At 36.7% G+C, this 14,171-nt stretch overlaps 2 protein-coding genes across 5 annotated transcripts; both read right to left on the bottom strand.

Annotated features, from left to right (window-relative positions):
• Nucleotides 1–87: 87 nt before the first annotated feature.
• Nucleotides 88–7,812, bottom strand: LOC107814654 (histidine kinase CKI1-like). Of its 3 annotated transcripts, none has more exons than XM_075238542.1 (8): nucleotides 6,310–7,812; nucleotides 6,008–6,152; nucleotides 5,689–5,910; nucleotides 4,285–4,968; nucleotides 3,518–3,893; nucleotides 2,323–2,897; nucleotides 973–2,055; nucleotides 88–850 (listed from the first exon to the last, which is right to left on the bottom strand). In XM_075238542.1, exons 3-8 carry the CDS (start codon nucleotides 5,872–5,874, stop codon nucleotides 641–643), a joined length of 3,114 nt encoding a protein of 1,037 aa, XP_075094643.1. In that variant the 5' UTR covers nucleotides 5,875–5,910; nucleotides 6,008–6,152; nucleotides 6,310–7,812; the 3' UTR covers nucleotides 88–640. The 3 variants fall into 3 exon arrangements, with proteins under 3 accessions (XP_075094643.1, XP_016495581.1, XP_016495580.1); XM_016640095.2 differs by having other exon boundaries at nucleotides 6,033–6,152; XM_016640094.2 differs by lacking the exon at nucleotides 6,008–6,152.
• Nucleotides 7,813–7,962: 150 nt separating this feature from the next.
• On the bottom strand, nucleotides 7,963–10,702 carry LOC107814656 (universal stress protein A-like protein). 2 transcript variants are annotated; one of them, XM_016640098.2, is made up of 4 exons: nucleotides 10,292–10,702; nucleotides 10,111–10,217; nucleotides 9,895–10,013; nucleotides 7,963–8,206 (listed from the first exon to the last, which is right to left on the bottom strand). In XM_016640098.2, exons 1-4 carry the CDS (start codon nucleotides 10,488–10,490, stop codon nucleotides 8,110–8,112), a joined length of 522 nt encoding a protein of 173 aa, XP_016495584.1. In that variant the 5' UTR covers nucleotides 10,491–10,702; the 3' UTR covers nucleotides 7,963–8,109. The 2 variants fall into 2 exon arrangements, with proteins under 2 accessions (XP_016495584.1, XP_016495585.1); XM_016640099.2 differs by having other exon boundaries at nucleotides 10,313–10,691.
• Nucleotides 10,703–14,171: the final 3,469 nt, after the last annotated feature.

The raw sequence follows: 14,171 nt of genomic DNA, 5'->3' as shown, positions 1-14,171 counted from the left end.
TTGACCTTTCTGCTGCTGCTTTTTGCTGTTTTTTTATTGCTTGAAGCACCATCTGAGAAGCTTAGATCATTAATCATGTGTAAACATAAATTTGCTTGAAAACTTTCTGTGAGATTTTTGGCCCCCGAGTGTAGTCTATCCTGAAATAATGACGGTGATCTACCAGCGAGGAAAATGTCACTAAGAGGTAGTTTGTGTGTAGACGAGTTAATTTGTGTGGTACCCTTTGCTCTCCGATAAACTAGATACGATGAATTTCAACCTTAAGCAATTAACTCTTAGCCCTTATAATATTGAGGTTATCATTTGAGTTTTGCTGTATCATCTTAAAACAAGTTGTCACAAAAATAATAAGAGAGCTTGCTTTTGTATTTAAAGATCATGTGATCAATAGCTTATTTATAGGTTGGTCGACATGTATTGATTGCTTGCTTGCCATCAGCAGCGGAATTTTCCTTCATCTTCCTTCTTCCTCTTTCTTTTTCCTTTCCTCCAAATCTTATATATTAATATCGATCACCTCAAGCAAGAGCGATGCTACTGTTACAATTTTTTTGTATGAACTAAAGGCTATAAGGTAGGTAGATACTAGAGATCATATTCGATGATATATTTCATTCTAATGGCAATAAAAAGTCGTTCAAAACTGGAATTTGTTAATGAGATCATACAACTGTTGAATATTTAAAGGTTTAGTCAAGCGAAAATCCATTCCAGCATCTTTAATAAGCAACTTTATCTCATCATCCATAGTATGGGCAGTCAATGCAATTATGGGAATATGAATACCATGCTGCTTCTCCTCTACTCGTATAAGCCTTGTTGCCTCATACCCACTCATAACCGGCATCTGCATTCATAAACATCTCAAACTATTTTAAGTTGAAAAAAAAATCCATAAACATATAACATTTACAATATTTATTTGTAAAAAATAGTAAAGCAGAAAAGAGGTAAGTGTAGAAATGTTACCTCGCAGTCCATCAATATAAAATCATAGGTTTTGCTGGCATCATCATCACCTTCAGACATGTCTTTCAAAGATTCCCAAACCTTATCACAGGCCTCTTTTCCATTCTCAGAAACATCAACATCTGCTCCTAATTTTTGAAGAGACCTAGAAGCGTACATGCGCAATGTGGGTTGATCATCAACCACCAAAACCTTCTTTCCTTTAAAGTCCTTGCTAGTAGTACTACTCCTTTTGTTACCATCATTTATAACAATCTCCTCGAGTTGGCACTTAGGTAAGGCATCTGAGTCCAATTCTTGGAATTCGATTTCTTGACCAGTCTTAGTCCTATCATGTTGGATTGAACTATTTCGATATTCAGATAAAAGTCTAAGCACTTCATATAAACGTTTGCCATGCAATGGCTTTTGAAAAACATAATCAAAAGGAGGAAGCGGTGGCTGGCTGCTGCTGCTAACATGATCTTGCAACAACACAACCTTGCAAGTAAGATTCTGCAAATCTTTCTTGAAGTTAACGACGGGTGAACTCAATTCTGAGAAAATTCCTGCCTGAGAATCAATAATTATCATTATGAAGTTTGACGAGCCATTGGAATTAGACCTTTTGCAATGAGGGATGGTTTGATCATGTGCGTCCTTTGTGCCCGAAGCCACTTCATTTGTATCACCAGTGGTTAAATTCAGATTTACCTCAAATTTCTCAAGGGAACTAGAGGAAAGGTCTAACTTTCTCTTTATTCTATCAAGCGCCTGAACAAGTTCGTTAATTTTACCCACTTCTGAAACTTTTATGTTCATTTTGCTAATCACTCTGCTTAAAACTTTTCTCCTTTTTTCTTCAATTAGGAATAGGACAACATGATATCCCTCTGATCTAGATGGAGATGACCGAAATTGGAGTCCCAAGTGATGGTAAAGATAACTTCGAAGGCCATGATTTTGCGTATTGGTTTCTTGTTCCTCAGCTTCAACAACAGATACTGGAACACAAGTAGTCAGAAATATGTTGAATTGGAATCGAGTGCCTCTTTCTCCATCCTCTTTGTCAACAATCTTGATCTCTCCCCCCATTAGATGCACCTGTCACATAACAAACAACGGTTTATCTACACCAAATTTACGGTAAACATAATCATATCTAGAGCTTTAAATTTATTTTGACATATACATGGCCTCCTTTAGATGATGTGTTGTTCAATCATATACTCTACAATCAGAACCAAAGGGATTACAGCAGAACCGCTTGGATTTGTTTACTCAAAGAATGTACTTTTCCAAGTATTGTTATTTCATTCCATATTAAATTGTTGAAGGAAACCAAAAGAAAAAGCCAGTTAAGATACTCACCATAGATTGAACAATGCCTAGTCCCAAGCCATAACCTTCTTCTCCACAAGTTGTTTCTTTCACCTGAACAAAGTTCTCAAAGACATGTTTTTGTTTATCTTTTGGAATCCCTACACCTGTGTCATCCACCTCAAAGGTGAATTCCATGCAATTGGGATTTTTTTGAATTGCTGGAAATTCATTCAAAGTATTGCAGCAACACTTTTGCTTGGTGCACAATCTTGTCAAGCAGTTCAATGGACTATGCCGATTACAAACAATAAGGGCGCTGTCTTTACTTGGTTTGCTCACAGAAACTTTGACAGAAATATGGCCTTCTGAGGTAAATTTGATAGCATTGGTAACCAAATTACTTACTATCTGCATAATTTTCACTTTGTCACCTTTCACTGAGCGAAAGGTTGAAAGAGACCCATCACTAGGGTCAAGAACCAAATCCACTCCCTTCTCTATGGCTCTATGATAATGCAAATCAACTATGTTCTCGAGGAGTTCTGCTAGATCGAACTCTTCTCCCTTGAGTGGCATTTTACCAGCTTCAATCTTGCTCGCGTCCAGAACAGAATTTAATATGCCTGAAACAATTTCAGCAAAATAGAGTTCTACAAATTATACCAGTGGTGACCATATATTGGAAGCTCTATATTTAAAACTTAGGCCAAGTCAAAAGTTTAACAGTATATTAAAATCTAAGATAGTTGTATCTAGTTACCAATTATCTTGGAGGAAAGCCAAACAAGTACCATTGATAATTACTACTTTTAACCTTGATGACCTCATATCTTCATTGCGCGAATTTGTCACTGGCAATGAGGGTGGAAAATGGTAGTATTTACTAGTTGTATTATTTGATCTTTCATGACAAGAAGCTTTCATTCTTGAGAGAAAGACTATGTTCATTATTTTAAAGGTCAAACTGTATATAATCCATCAACTCCCCCTTATTACTAGCCAAAGTTTGTACACGTAGATTAACAACCCTTACAAAAGTTTGATTCGTCAAAAAGTTGTCAATTTCATTGCCCATTCTACAATTTTGTTGGCGTTTTATTAATATTCTCAAAGTGCTTCAATATCTTGAAAATAATTATCGTTAAGTTAAGTGAGGTATAAAAGGCTTTCATTTTACCCATCAAAACTTGTTCGTGTGAGGGAAAAATAAAAAAAATAGAAATATAGCATTTATAGGACATACCTAAAAGGCTTGTGGTTTCATTATTGATGAGCTGCAGGTTAGATGCAGTTTCAGAATCTGGGGATGCCTCATTAAGACAGTGATTTATCAGACAAGTTATAATTCCAAAACCATTACGAATGTCATGACTTGCGGCAGCAAATGCGAGACTCTTTGTTATACTCTTCCTCTCCGCTTGATTAGTTGATTCCATTTGTTTGATCAGAGCAGCACACAAAAACATCTCTTTCTTTGCAGCTTTGAAGACTATGATAATGAAAGCACATAGTGAAACTACTACAATAACAAACAAGAGCACAAGCAGCAAATATGCTTGCGCGCTATGCTTAATGACATTACTTCCCATTCCTTGAGCACTGAACGCCACAGTGTACACCTAAAAGCAAAACAAAAGCCAATTAGTCTTTTCAAGGTTCATTTCCTATTTGTTGTAAGCTACTCCAATAGTAATTTATTCATTATTCTGTTTAAATTTTTTGATTAATCTATGCATTGTTTCATTTAATCTTCAATCTCTCCAGTATTCTTCAATTTCCATATTCAACGTGTCAGAAACGCATCAAATCAATATACTTAAATAGTCTAGAATGCGCTGTCCTTGCAGAGAAAAATATGACTCAGTTTAGACAAATCTCAATACGAAATCTTGAACAAAACACGTGGTTTTAAAACCAAAAACACAAGATATAGCACAGTAGAATATTCTGCAGATCGAGATTTCACTAAGTCAAAATGGTGACATATACAAGTAATTGGTCAAGACATACCGATTCGAGTCCAGCTATTTCAATGACAGAGCAGTAGAATATGAAATTATTCTCCTTGATTTTCACTTCAAACTGTCCCCTTTCTCCATTTACCAGCTTGCAAGACTGGTTGCCACTCAAATCTTCACGAGAACCATTCAAGTTCTTGAATTGCACAGAAACAGTACCATTATACACAATTATGCTGGTATGTGGAATCTTTGTGTCCACAATTACTTGACCATTGTTACTAGCCAGGTGAAAATCCGCACCGTAAAAATTTAAGGTGGAAAATCTGTCATCCACATATTGTACTGGAAATCCCACAGAGATCTTACCTCTTCCATCCATTGTGGCTGTATTGAAAAATAATTCCCTCTTGGCCTTGTTCAAACCAGTGCTAATAGAGGACTGAGATGCATACCCCATTGTTCCTTTTAAGGATTCTTTAGACCAGCCTAGAGTCTCAACACCAACTGTTTTTGCATCAACAACCACTGGTTGCCCATAAAGCATCCCGGTGTCACGATTCACTGGCTGACTATACCATATTGCAGATGAAGTATTGGAAAACACTGCAAAAGTTTGGTCCTCGTCGTGGCCTTCTTCAGTGTAAAAAGCGACCATCAGCCTATCTTGTCCCACATATGAGACTTGTGATACGAATGGGATTGTTGAAAGTGACAAAAACAAAAGGGGTGCTACCTAAACATCAACAAACCAACAATACATGAGTTTTCTTGTCAGCTGAAAATTGTCCGAATGAGCAAGGAAAAATGTTGAACTAGTGCCATGTTTCAAAGTTTGGTTCTCAGTTTTTACCTTTGTACTCTAATTATTAGTATTCAAATGATTCATCATCATCGAACTATTTTTCGCCGGCAATCAACCTAGCGCAATCCCTTCTTATGTTGACTCCTAACTAGTAGTGAAGTTAGGAATCCTAAAGGGGATTCAGAAAATGTAAAACGTCAATATAACTTTCTAATGGAGGGGATTCAGTTCAACCCCTATCCACTGGGACTGGTCATATTTTACAAACTCACAAAGGTGGAGGCTATGTTACAGGGACACTCCAAAAATGTTGTTGCGCCCTTGTCGGATCCACCAAAAATACGCTACTTTTGGAGGATCCGTCACGCACCCGGTGACATTTTTAAAGAGTCCGAGCAACATGGTGGAGCTGCTCTAACTATTTTTCAAAATGGGTAGTCTCTCATAAAACACGTAAATTTGCTGCAACCAACTTCATTCTAACACTGTAGAGCTGATGTTCTTACTACCTGATAATGAACACTACTTGAAATAATTCTATTAAACTACAATGAACAAGTTCTTTCTTGCTACCTCATCAAACTCGCAAACTCCAGAATATATAAAAGCACCAAAAAGGAAAAAAGAAATTGAGGAAATTTGTTTATTTACCTTAGATTGGATTGCGGTGAAGGGTAACTGAGTTCCATTGAGAGATGAACTTAGACCTCTAGCCAAGCTTGATGCTGAGTAATTTAGGGGAAGAAACATATTGGCAGTGTGTTCAATCTGTGAAAATGTTTTATTTCTCAATTGTTCTGATAGCATGTTCACATGGTGTTCACTCTGATTTCTCATCACAGACAACTTCACAAAAATGTAAATTGCCACTCCCTGCAATGAAGTTTCGAGGAAGGAAAAAAAACGATATTATTAATACAAATTATATTATCTTGTCAATTCCGAAGATTCAAATAACATATATTTTTACCAAAAATACTTGCTAATTACGGTACATTGCTAAAGTTCTTCCTATTTTTTCTGTATAATCATCCGAAATCCACTGGCTCGACCAATTCTAATTCGCACAGTAGAAAGCTCACTTTAGCAGCTCCCTACCAAAGGGAACTTCATTCCTGCACTCGAACCGATAGCTTTGATTAAGAGTTGAGTACATTTATCATTCCACCACAACCCTTGGTGATAATTTATTCCTAATTCATTTAACCTAAAGTAATTAATATTGACACCAAAAAAAAGAAGTAAAGACATACATTATTGAAAGGTACTTACAAGGAGAATGAGGAAGAAAGCATGACGTAGCACATTGCAGGAGTAAAGCTTCATCCGTTGCATAGTGTAATTCCGATGTCTATAATTTCCCAATATGACAATCAATGCACAACGTACTCCCTAACATATACAAAATTTATTGCTGAACTTCTTATAACAATTGAGTGATAATTATATACTTATCAAAAACTAAATAAAGTGTATTGCATGTATATATTAGGATACTAGTATTGATGAATTGTTACTTGATTCACAAAGACGAAACACATATAACCTAATCTTATAAATACAATTTTATTACACTCTAGTATTGCTAACCAATATAAATTAAAGTCATTGTAATGCAAGTTTCAACTGGGGAATGCATTTAAAGATCAAACTAGTAAAAAGCAGGGCTTGAATAGGAAAATTTAGAAGAGATAAAGGAACAATAACTACAACAAGAAGTTTGAGCATTGGCTTACCCAAAGCAATGCCCCGTGAGGAAGAAGGACATAGAGACGTTAAGCTGAAACAGAACCGTTTCTCCTTTTCTTCATTTTGTATTTTTATTTTTAATGTTATTTACTTGGTTAATAAGAGTTCTAATTGACTTGAGATACCATGCAAAGTGTAAAACTTCTCATAGATAAGCAATAACTCTCTTGTGTGTATCCCAATTTATGTGGACTTTTTAGACTTTAGTTGTAACACTTACGAAGATAGAATCGTTGTCGTTACCATGAAAATAATATTTTAACAGTGGAAGTTTGGCTTCGCTCTGGAAGGAAAATACCTATGTTCCCTTTAATTTTATATATGTAGCCTTATTTTAGGTAGTTTTAATACTCCTCTAAGTTTTTTTTTAGAGGCACAGGATCTCTGATATACCCCTCTACTTACATTTATTATATAATCTCGTCCCCCATTATACTTTTTAGTCATATTTGTCCCTGCGTCAAAGTTCTTAATTTACCCCTCTTTTGATGAAATTTACACGTGGCATCCCTCTGAATGAAATATCCATTTCCACTCTTTTTTATGTATAAATTTTTAATGTATCTTTTCATATTTTAGTCTATTTTGAACTTGTATAGTTTTTCAACAGAATGATAATTTTTGAGTGGAAAACGCCCTACTCTGCTTTTTCTAGAGTTCCCTTGTAGAGAGAGATAACTCGTTTGAACCCATAGTAGCAGAAAAAGAACCCATTTTCTAACCACAAGAAAGAACCCAAATAAATAGAAAGAGATAACTCGTTTGAACACAATGTAGCAGAAAAATGTTTGAAGAGTGGCTTAATTTAGACTAATTGCGTTTTACTTGATACTCATTTTAACGCAATCAACATTAACTGAAACGTTTCTTGTATTATACAAACTGCATAACTAATACTCACTTTGTTTCAATTTACGTGAACATATTTACTTTTTAGTCCGTGCCAAAAAAGAATGACCTATTTTCCATATTTGGAAATAATCTACTGTTATGCAATAATTTATAGACACACAAAATATGTCTCATTTTATACCTCAAATTCAAAGTTCTCTTTTTTTTTTTTAAATTACGTGTCAAGTCAAATAGGTTCACATGAATTCAAAGGAGAGTATGTGAACAAGGCTTTCCTTTGCCAATGTTAGTCATGCAAAAAAGGTTGCTCGAACAAAAGGCAAATAAATTTGAAAAGCAATCATACAATCATTCTGCAAGTTTAATCCAAAAGTACATAAATCAAGGTAAACAAGAAAAAGAAAAACTACAACAAAACCACAGAACTCTGCCTATTTACATTACACAAACAAATTCAATAACGTACAAAATCTACTTGCTGGTGCCATTGGTTTTGGGCTTTTTCACTATTAAAACTGGGCACTTGACATTCTGTGCACAGTGGTTGCTCACACTCCCAAGAAATGCCCTGTATTTAGATCAACATTAAAACCCTAGACACCATTACATAAGCATGAAAAAATGCATAATATACTTATAAGAGTATTCTTCTTTCTACCTTTTTTTTCAATTCACTGTGAAAATTGTTTGTTATTTTCCTTGTCATTAAATGTAATGAAAAATAATTCAGATAGTATCATGGTTCACTTGGTAAAATTTAGGAAGCGATCCAAATTTATCCGAAACTAAGTCTTGGTAGCATTTCAGGGACTAAATTGGACAGCAATAATCATAATTTGAATTATGAGTGTTACCAATTCCCATCCTTAATAATCAAATAGTATAAGAATGAAGATTGGCTGCCAATAGTAATTGTTTAACCTTGTAACAAAACAAGTCTCTTTCCAAGCAGCTTTTGAATAACTTTAGGACCATAGAGCAATAAATCTTTACAATTGTTTGATATCATCTTACTAAATATTTAATTAAAAATTTTAACATAATGGGTGTATTTAATATTTTTCTGAAAAATATTTTCATGAAAAATGAGTGATTTTATCACTTATTTTTCCTTATTTGATTGACGAGTGAAAAACTTTTTCCTAAAAATATTTTCTAATATTTGGTTAGAGAATAAAATATTTTTAAGAAAATAACTTTTTTACCCTACTCTCCTCACCTTCCCAAAATCCTCATCTTTCATGTACTCATTCATGAAAAACTTTTTTCTACATTGAAATGAAAGAAAATATTTTTTCTACATCATGAAAAAAAAAATACTCAAACGAAAGAAAATATTATTTCTACATCATGAAAAAACAAAAGAACTCGTTTTGTTGAAAGAAACTACTTTTTTTGCATCATGAAAAGAATATACTCATTTTGTTGAAACACAAAAAAGTACTCTATTTACATGAAAAGAAAGTATGTGGTAGGCAAGGTTGGGGTGGGAACGGTTTGGTAGTGGGGGTAGGGGTTGGGGGGGTTGGGTGTGAGTTTGTGAGGGTTGGTGGGATGGGAATAGGGTAGAGAAAGTTGAAAAGAGTTTTGGAAAATGTTTTCCTCAAACATTTTCCTCCAATTCAATACTCCCTCCGCTCCACAATAAGTGACCAATTTGCTTTATCATTTTGGTCCAAAATAAGTGTCCATTTATGTTATCAAGAAAAAAATCAATTTATTTTTACTCTTTTATCCTTATGTGCATATCCCTAAAAAGTTTTCTTACTCCTCACATTAATATTTAATTAAGGGTAGTTTAGTCATACTAGGTATTTTTGTATAGAATTTAGTATTTTCTTAATGGGCGTGCCTAAAGCAAACTGGTCACTTGTTATGGAACGGAGGGAGTAGTCTTTAGTTCAATCCCCAACTAAAGTTTCATAACTAACAAATTTCCATGATTGTTTACAACAGATTATGTTAACTACCAAACGAGAAAGTAATTAGTAGTTCCTAATGCCAAACGAGAAAGTAATTAGTACTTCCTAATGTCTCATTTTATATGAGAGTCTTTTTTATAATTTGTTCTGAAAAGACCGACATTTTTTATATTAGGACACTATAATTAATTCTAATATTCTCATTTATATTCTTAATACAATGTTTATGAGTTCTGACCATAAGATTCTCGAAATGGCTATCAAACTTTAGGGGAGTGAATTTTGAATAACAAATGGCTATAAGTGAAAAAAAGTACAATAGTAAAAAGCGTACCTCTTGATTACACCATAGCCATGGCTTCCCATGACGAGCATGTCGACATGTAACCTCTCCGCCACCTGACAAATCACGTCCCTTGCATCACCGCGCTCCACTATCGTCTCCACCTTAACCTGAATACAACCCAACACAGACAAACATTACCTCTAAGTTTCTGCACTGACCAATTTAACCTTGATCTATCAGTAAATTTACAAAAAATGGACTAACCCCATCCAAGTCCTTGCAAAGTCGTTTCGCCTTCTCCATAACACACTGTGCTACTTCATTGCTGTACCTCTCCATCGTCGCCAATATATCAGATGAAAACAAATACCCTGAGATTTTAACAAATTTACCAAACCCGCCATTCAATTAATCAGATACCCTCCAAATACTTTGTTAAGTTTACCTTCAGGGTTGTCTTTCTCACCTGTTCCGTCCAAGGAAGAGTAAACAGCTCGAGGTGGTATGGAGTAGAGGAGGATAAGGGCATCATTGGTATTTCCAGTGATTATGTTCTCTATACACCATGAAAGGGCGTAGGTGCTCTCCTCGCTCTCATCAACCGCCACCAATATCTTCCTCGCCTTTGCTGCCACGTCAGCCATCCCAATATTGGATCTCACAACGATGATTGATTTTCTCTGTATAAGACTTTTAGCTGAATATGGAAAGTGAGGGAATCAATTGAAGATATTTATAGTGTATGGGAGTCTGAGGAATTGGAGGGTTTATCAGTGGAGGGCTGTAGCCGGTGGATTGAAAAACCTGTTGGCGGTTTGCGCTGGCGGGTTTTGGGTGGGTCTTTGGTTTTGAGTTGAGATCACTTCGCCTAATTAAATTGATTGATGCTTTTGTCCTCTTTTGTCCCTCTTTTCATTTCTTTTCTTTTCTTTTTTTCTCTTTTACTTTCCCATATTATTATTCGTTGTTTGAGTACACGATCCAAGGAAAAGGATCACAAAAGAATAGATTGATGTGACAGAAAATGTTATCGTTTAGGAGCTCATGATTACTGCAAAATCAATTGAAGGTTTAAGGAAATTATATCTTTTTTTAAACTTAAAAGTGTTTGGTAAAGTTTTTAAAAGAAAAAAAAAATATTGAGTAGAAGCAGAAGCAGTTTTTGAGAAGCAGAAAAAAATAGCTTTTCCCCAAAAGAATTTTTTGAGAAGCGCTTTTGAGAAAAATACACTTAGAAGCACTTTTTAAAGCTCGGTCAAATATAAATTGCTGCTTAGAAGTATTTTTCAAATTAATTAGTCACACAAACTGTTTTTCACCCAAAGTACTTTTGAAAAAAATGCTTTTGAAAAAAAAAATTACTTTAACTTATTTTTCCTGGCCAAAACAGACTCTTAATTTCTCTATATAACTATTGAATTGAGAACTTTTGATTTGAACTTTAGTTTGATCTGTTTGTCTCCGTAGATCAGTAGATATTAGGCTTTTTTGCATTGCGTTGGAAGCAATTTTTGACCCATTTTTAATTGTTAACATTTTAAATTACATTTACTTTTTACCTAATTGAAATAATATTCTTTTTATCGATCAAAACATTCATTAATTTAAATGGATTTTACGATAGTGCCAACCCTTTCAGCAAAAGTTCTGGATGTTTTGTTATATTTTCGTCCAGGAACATGAAATGGTTTGACACGCATCAACATATGCGAGACATTAAACTGAAATTATTCCACCAAAACGATTAAGCAAGCTGCTTGTATACGGTCGGAATGAATTTCAGCCTTGGCATGTCCGATACAGTTTGAAGGATGATGTATCGAGGTAAGATCCCGAAGGGGGGCACGAACTAACCTAGAGTCCGGGGAGGCCGGTCCATGTTGAGATCGATATCATAATCAAACTCGAACAAGAATCGAACCATGGCACGGGTAGATCTATCTTGCTGATAATCCAAAAACCAACCTACATCGATCTGGAATCCATCCGAGGGCTCGAACCAGGATCGGACTCGAACCAAGATCACCAGTTCGAGACGAAATCAAGCTCGAACCAAAATCGAGGATTCTAAGCAAGATCGAGCTCGCAGACAAAAGCCGTTGTAATCCCACTAGAGGGAATCTTGGCAGAAATTATGGAAAAACTAATTTATCATGGGTCTCCCACTGAATGTTTATTTTATTATACTTGGAGCCAAACCCCTTCACTATAAAAGGGCTTGTTTATCATTCTGGTAGGGATCCATCTTTTTGGAGACTTAGACTATGAAAAACTGTATTATTTCCTCTATAAGGAAAAGTGATCTTTCTAGTTTCTTAGATTGATTCTATTTTGTTAAATCCTAAATTCACTGTTCATAATTGATTCGCCTGGATTACGTTTTTCACTAACCCATATTCATCCTTTTATTTATCCCAGCATTCTGTGTTAAGTTGTACCACATATCTTCGGAACTGCGTATAAATTTAACTATATCCATTTTTCGGGTAACCAGTTTGGTGCCCACCGTGGTGCCGAGGATAACAGTGGTCACTTATTTCCGAAAACACCTTCAATTCAGGTTCGGCTACGAATAGCCACCGACCGAATGGCTTCACCAATCGATTACGAAGCTGGCCTTCAAGATGAAACCAACAACTTGGCACTACCCGAGATTCGAGCCGAAATACCACTAAATGTCAATTCACAAATTGCTTTGGAAGCAAACCAGTGTTCCGAACCGGAAAGAAGCATTCAGGGCGATGCTCGATCCGTAGCCCAAGACACCCAAAACCCAGAGGAGATTGGGGCCAGCTTACGCATGATCTTCGAGATGTTGCAAGCCCAGCAATTAGCGATAGCTCGGCTACAGAGCCAAACTCAAGCACAAAGCAGGCCGGTTTCCAATCCACTTCGAGAGGTCCGGCAGGGGTTACTTCAAGAGGTCACTCCCAGAACAGAGCCTGCCATAGTAAAATCTAACGAGCAGGAATCGGGGACTACTCCCGAAATTACTAAATTGCTCGAGGAACTCACAAAACGAGTCGAAGCCAACGACAAGAGGGTGGAAACGTATAACGCCAGGGTCTATCAAATCCCGGGGGCTCCACCAATGGTAAAAGGGCTTGATTCAAAAAAATTCATACAAAAGCCTTTTCCATCAAGTGCGGCACCGAAGCCAATCCCCAAAAAGTTCCGTATGCCCGAAATTCCCAAATATAACGGTACGACCGATCCTAAGGAACATGTCACCTCTTACACGTGTGCCATAAAAGGCAATGATTTGGAAGATGATGAGATCGAATCTGTGCTATTGAAAAAGTTCGGGGAGACCCTCTCGAAAGGAGCTATGATTTGGTACCACAATTTACTACCAAATTCCATCGATTCTTTTGCCATGTTAGCAGATTCGTTCGTAAAAGCGCATGCTGGAGCCATAAAGGTTGCATCGAGAAAATGAGACCTCTTCAAAGTAAAGCAAAGGCAGGGAGAGATGCTAGGGGAATTCGTATCCCGATTTCAAATGGAACGAATGGAATTACCCCCGGTCACCGACGGCTGGGCCGTACAAGCTTTCACCCAAGGGTTGAACGAGCTAAGTTCGACAGCATCACATCGGCTGAAGCAAAATTTGATCGAGTATCCGGCGGTATCTTGGGCAGATGTGCACAACCGATATCAATCGAAAATTAGGGTCGAGGATGATCAGTCGGGGACCCCGTACGGACCTGTTCATCAGAATAAGACAATTATTAATCAAAAGCAGATCGACAGAGAGTAAAGGTCAAACAGAGACCGATATCGACCGTACGTCATCGATCGAGTAAATAATGGTTCAATACGTAGCGCAGTTCGGAACAGTCAAAGAATTGATCGGGGATAAAATTCTCGGGGGCTTATGAGTAAGAGAGGCCTCGACAAATATGCCGAGCATATAGAAGCACCTCGATTATCAGAATATAACTTCAATGTTGGCACATCCGCTCTCGTGTCGGCCATCGGGTGCATCGAAGACACTAAATGGCCTCGACCAATGCAAACCAATCCCGCCCAGAGAAATCCCAATCGAACGTGCGAATATCATGGTACCCATGGCCACAGAACGGAAGATTGCAAGCAACCAAGAGAGGAAATAGCTCGCCTATTTAACAAAGGGCATCTTCGGGAGTTTCTGAGTGATAGGGCAAAGAGCCATTTTAGAAGTAGGGATTTCAGCAAGCAGAACGAGCAAGAAGAACCACAGCACGTTATCCACATGATCATCGGCGGCACCGATACCCCCGGGGACCGATGCTTAAGCGCACTAAAACATCGATGGTGAGGGAAAAGCGATCTCGGACTCAAGA

The sequence above is a fragment of the Nicotiana tabacum genome, chromosome 19, assembly GCF_000715075.1.
Source record: "Nicotiana tabacum cultivar K326 chromosome 19, ASM71507v2, whole genome shotgun sequence".
In the NCBI taxonomy this organism is placed as follows: Eukaryota; Viridiplantae; Streptophyta; class Magnoliopsida; order Solanales; family Solanaceae; genus Nicotiana; species Nicotiana tabacum.
Note: the sequence above shows the minus strand (reverse complement) of the source record. Positions and strands in the feature narration are given on the sequence as shown.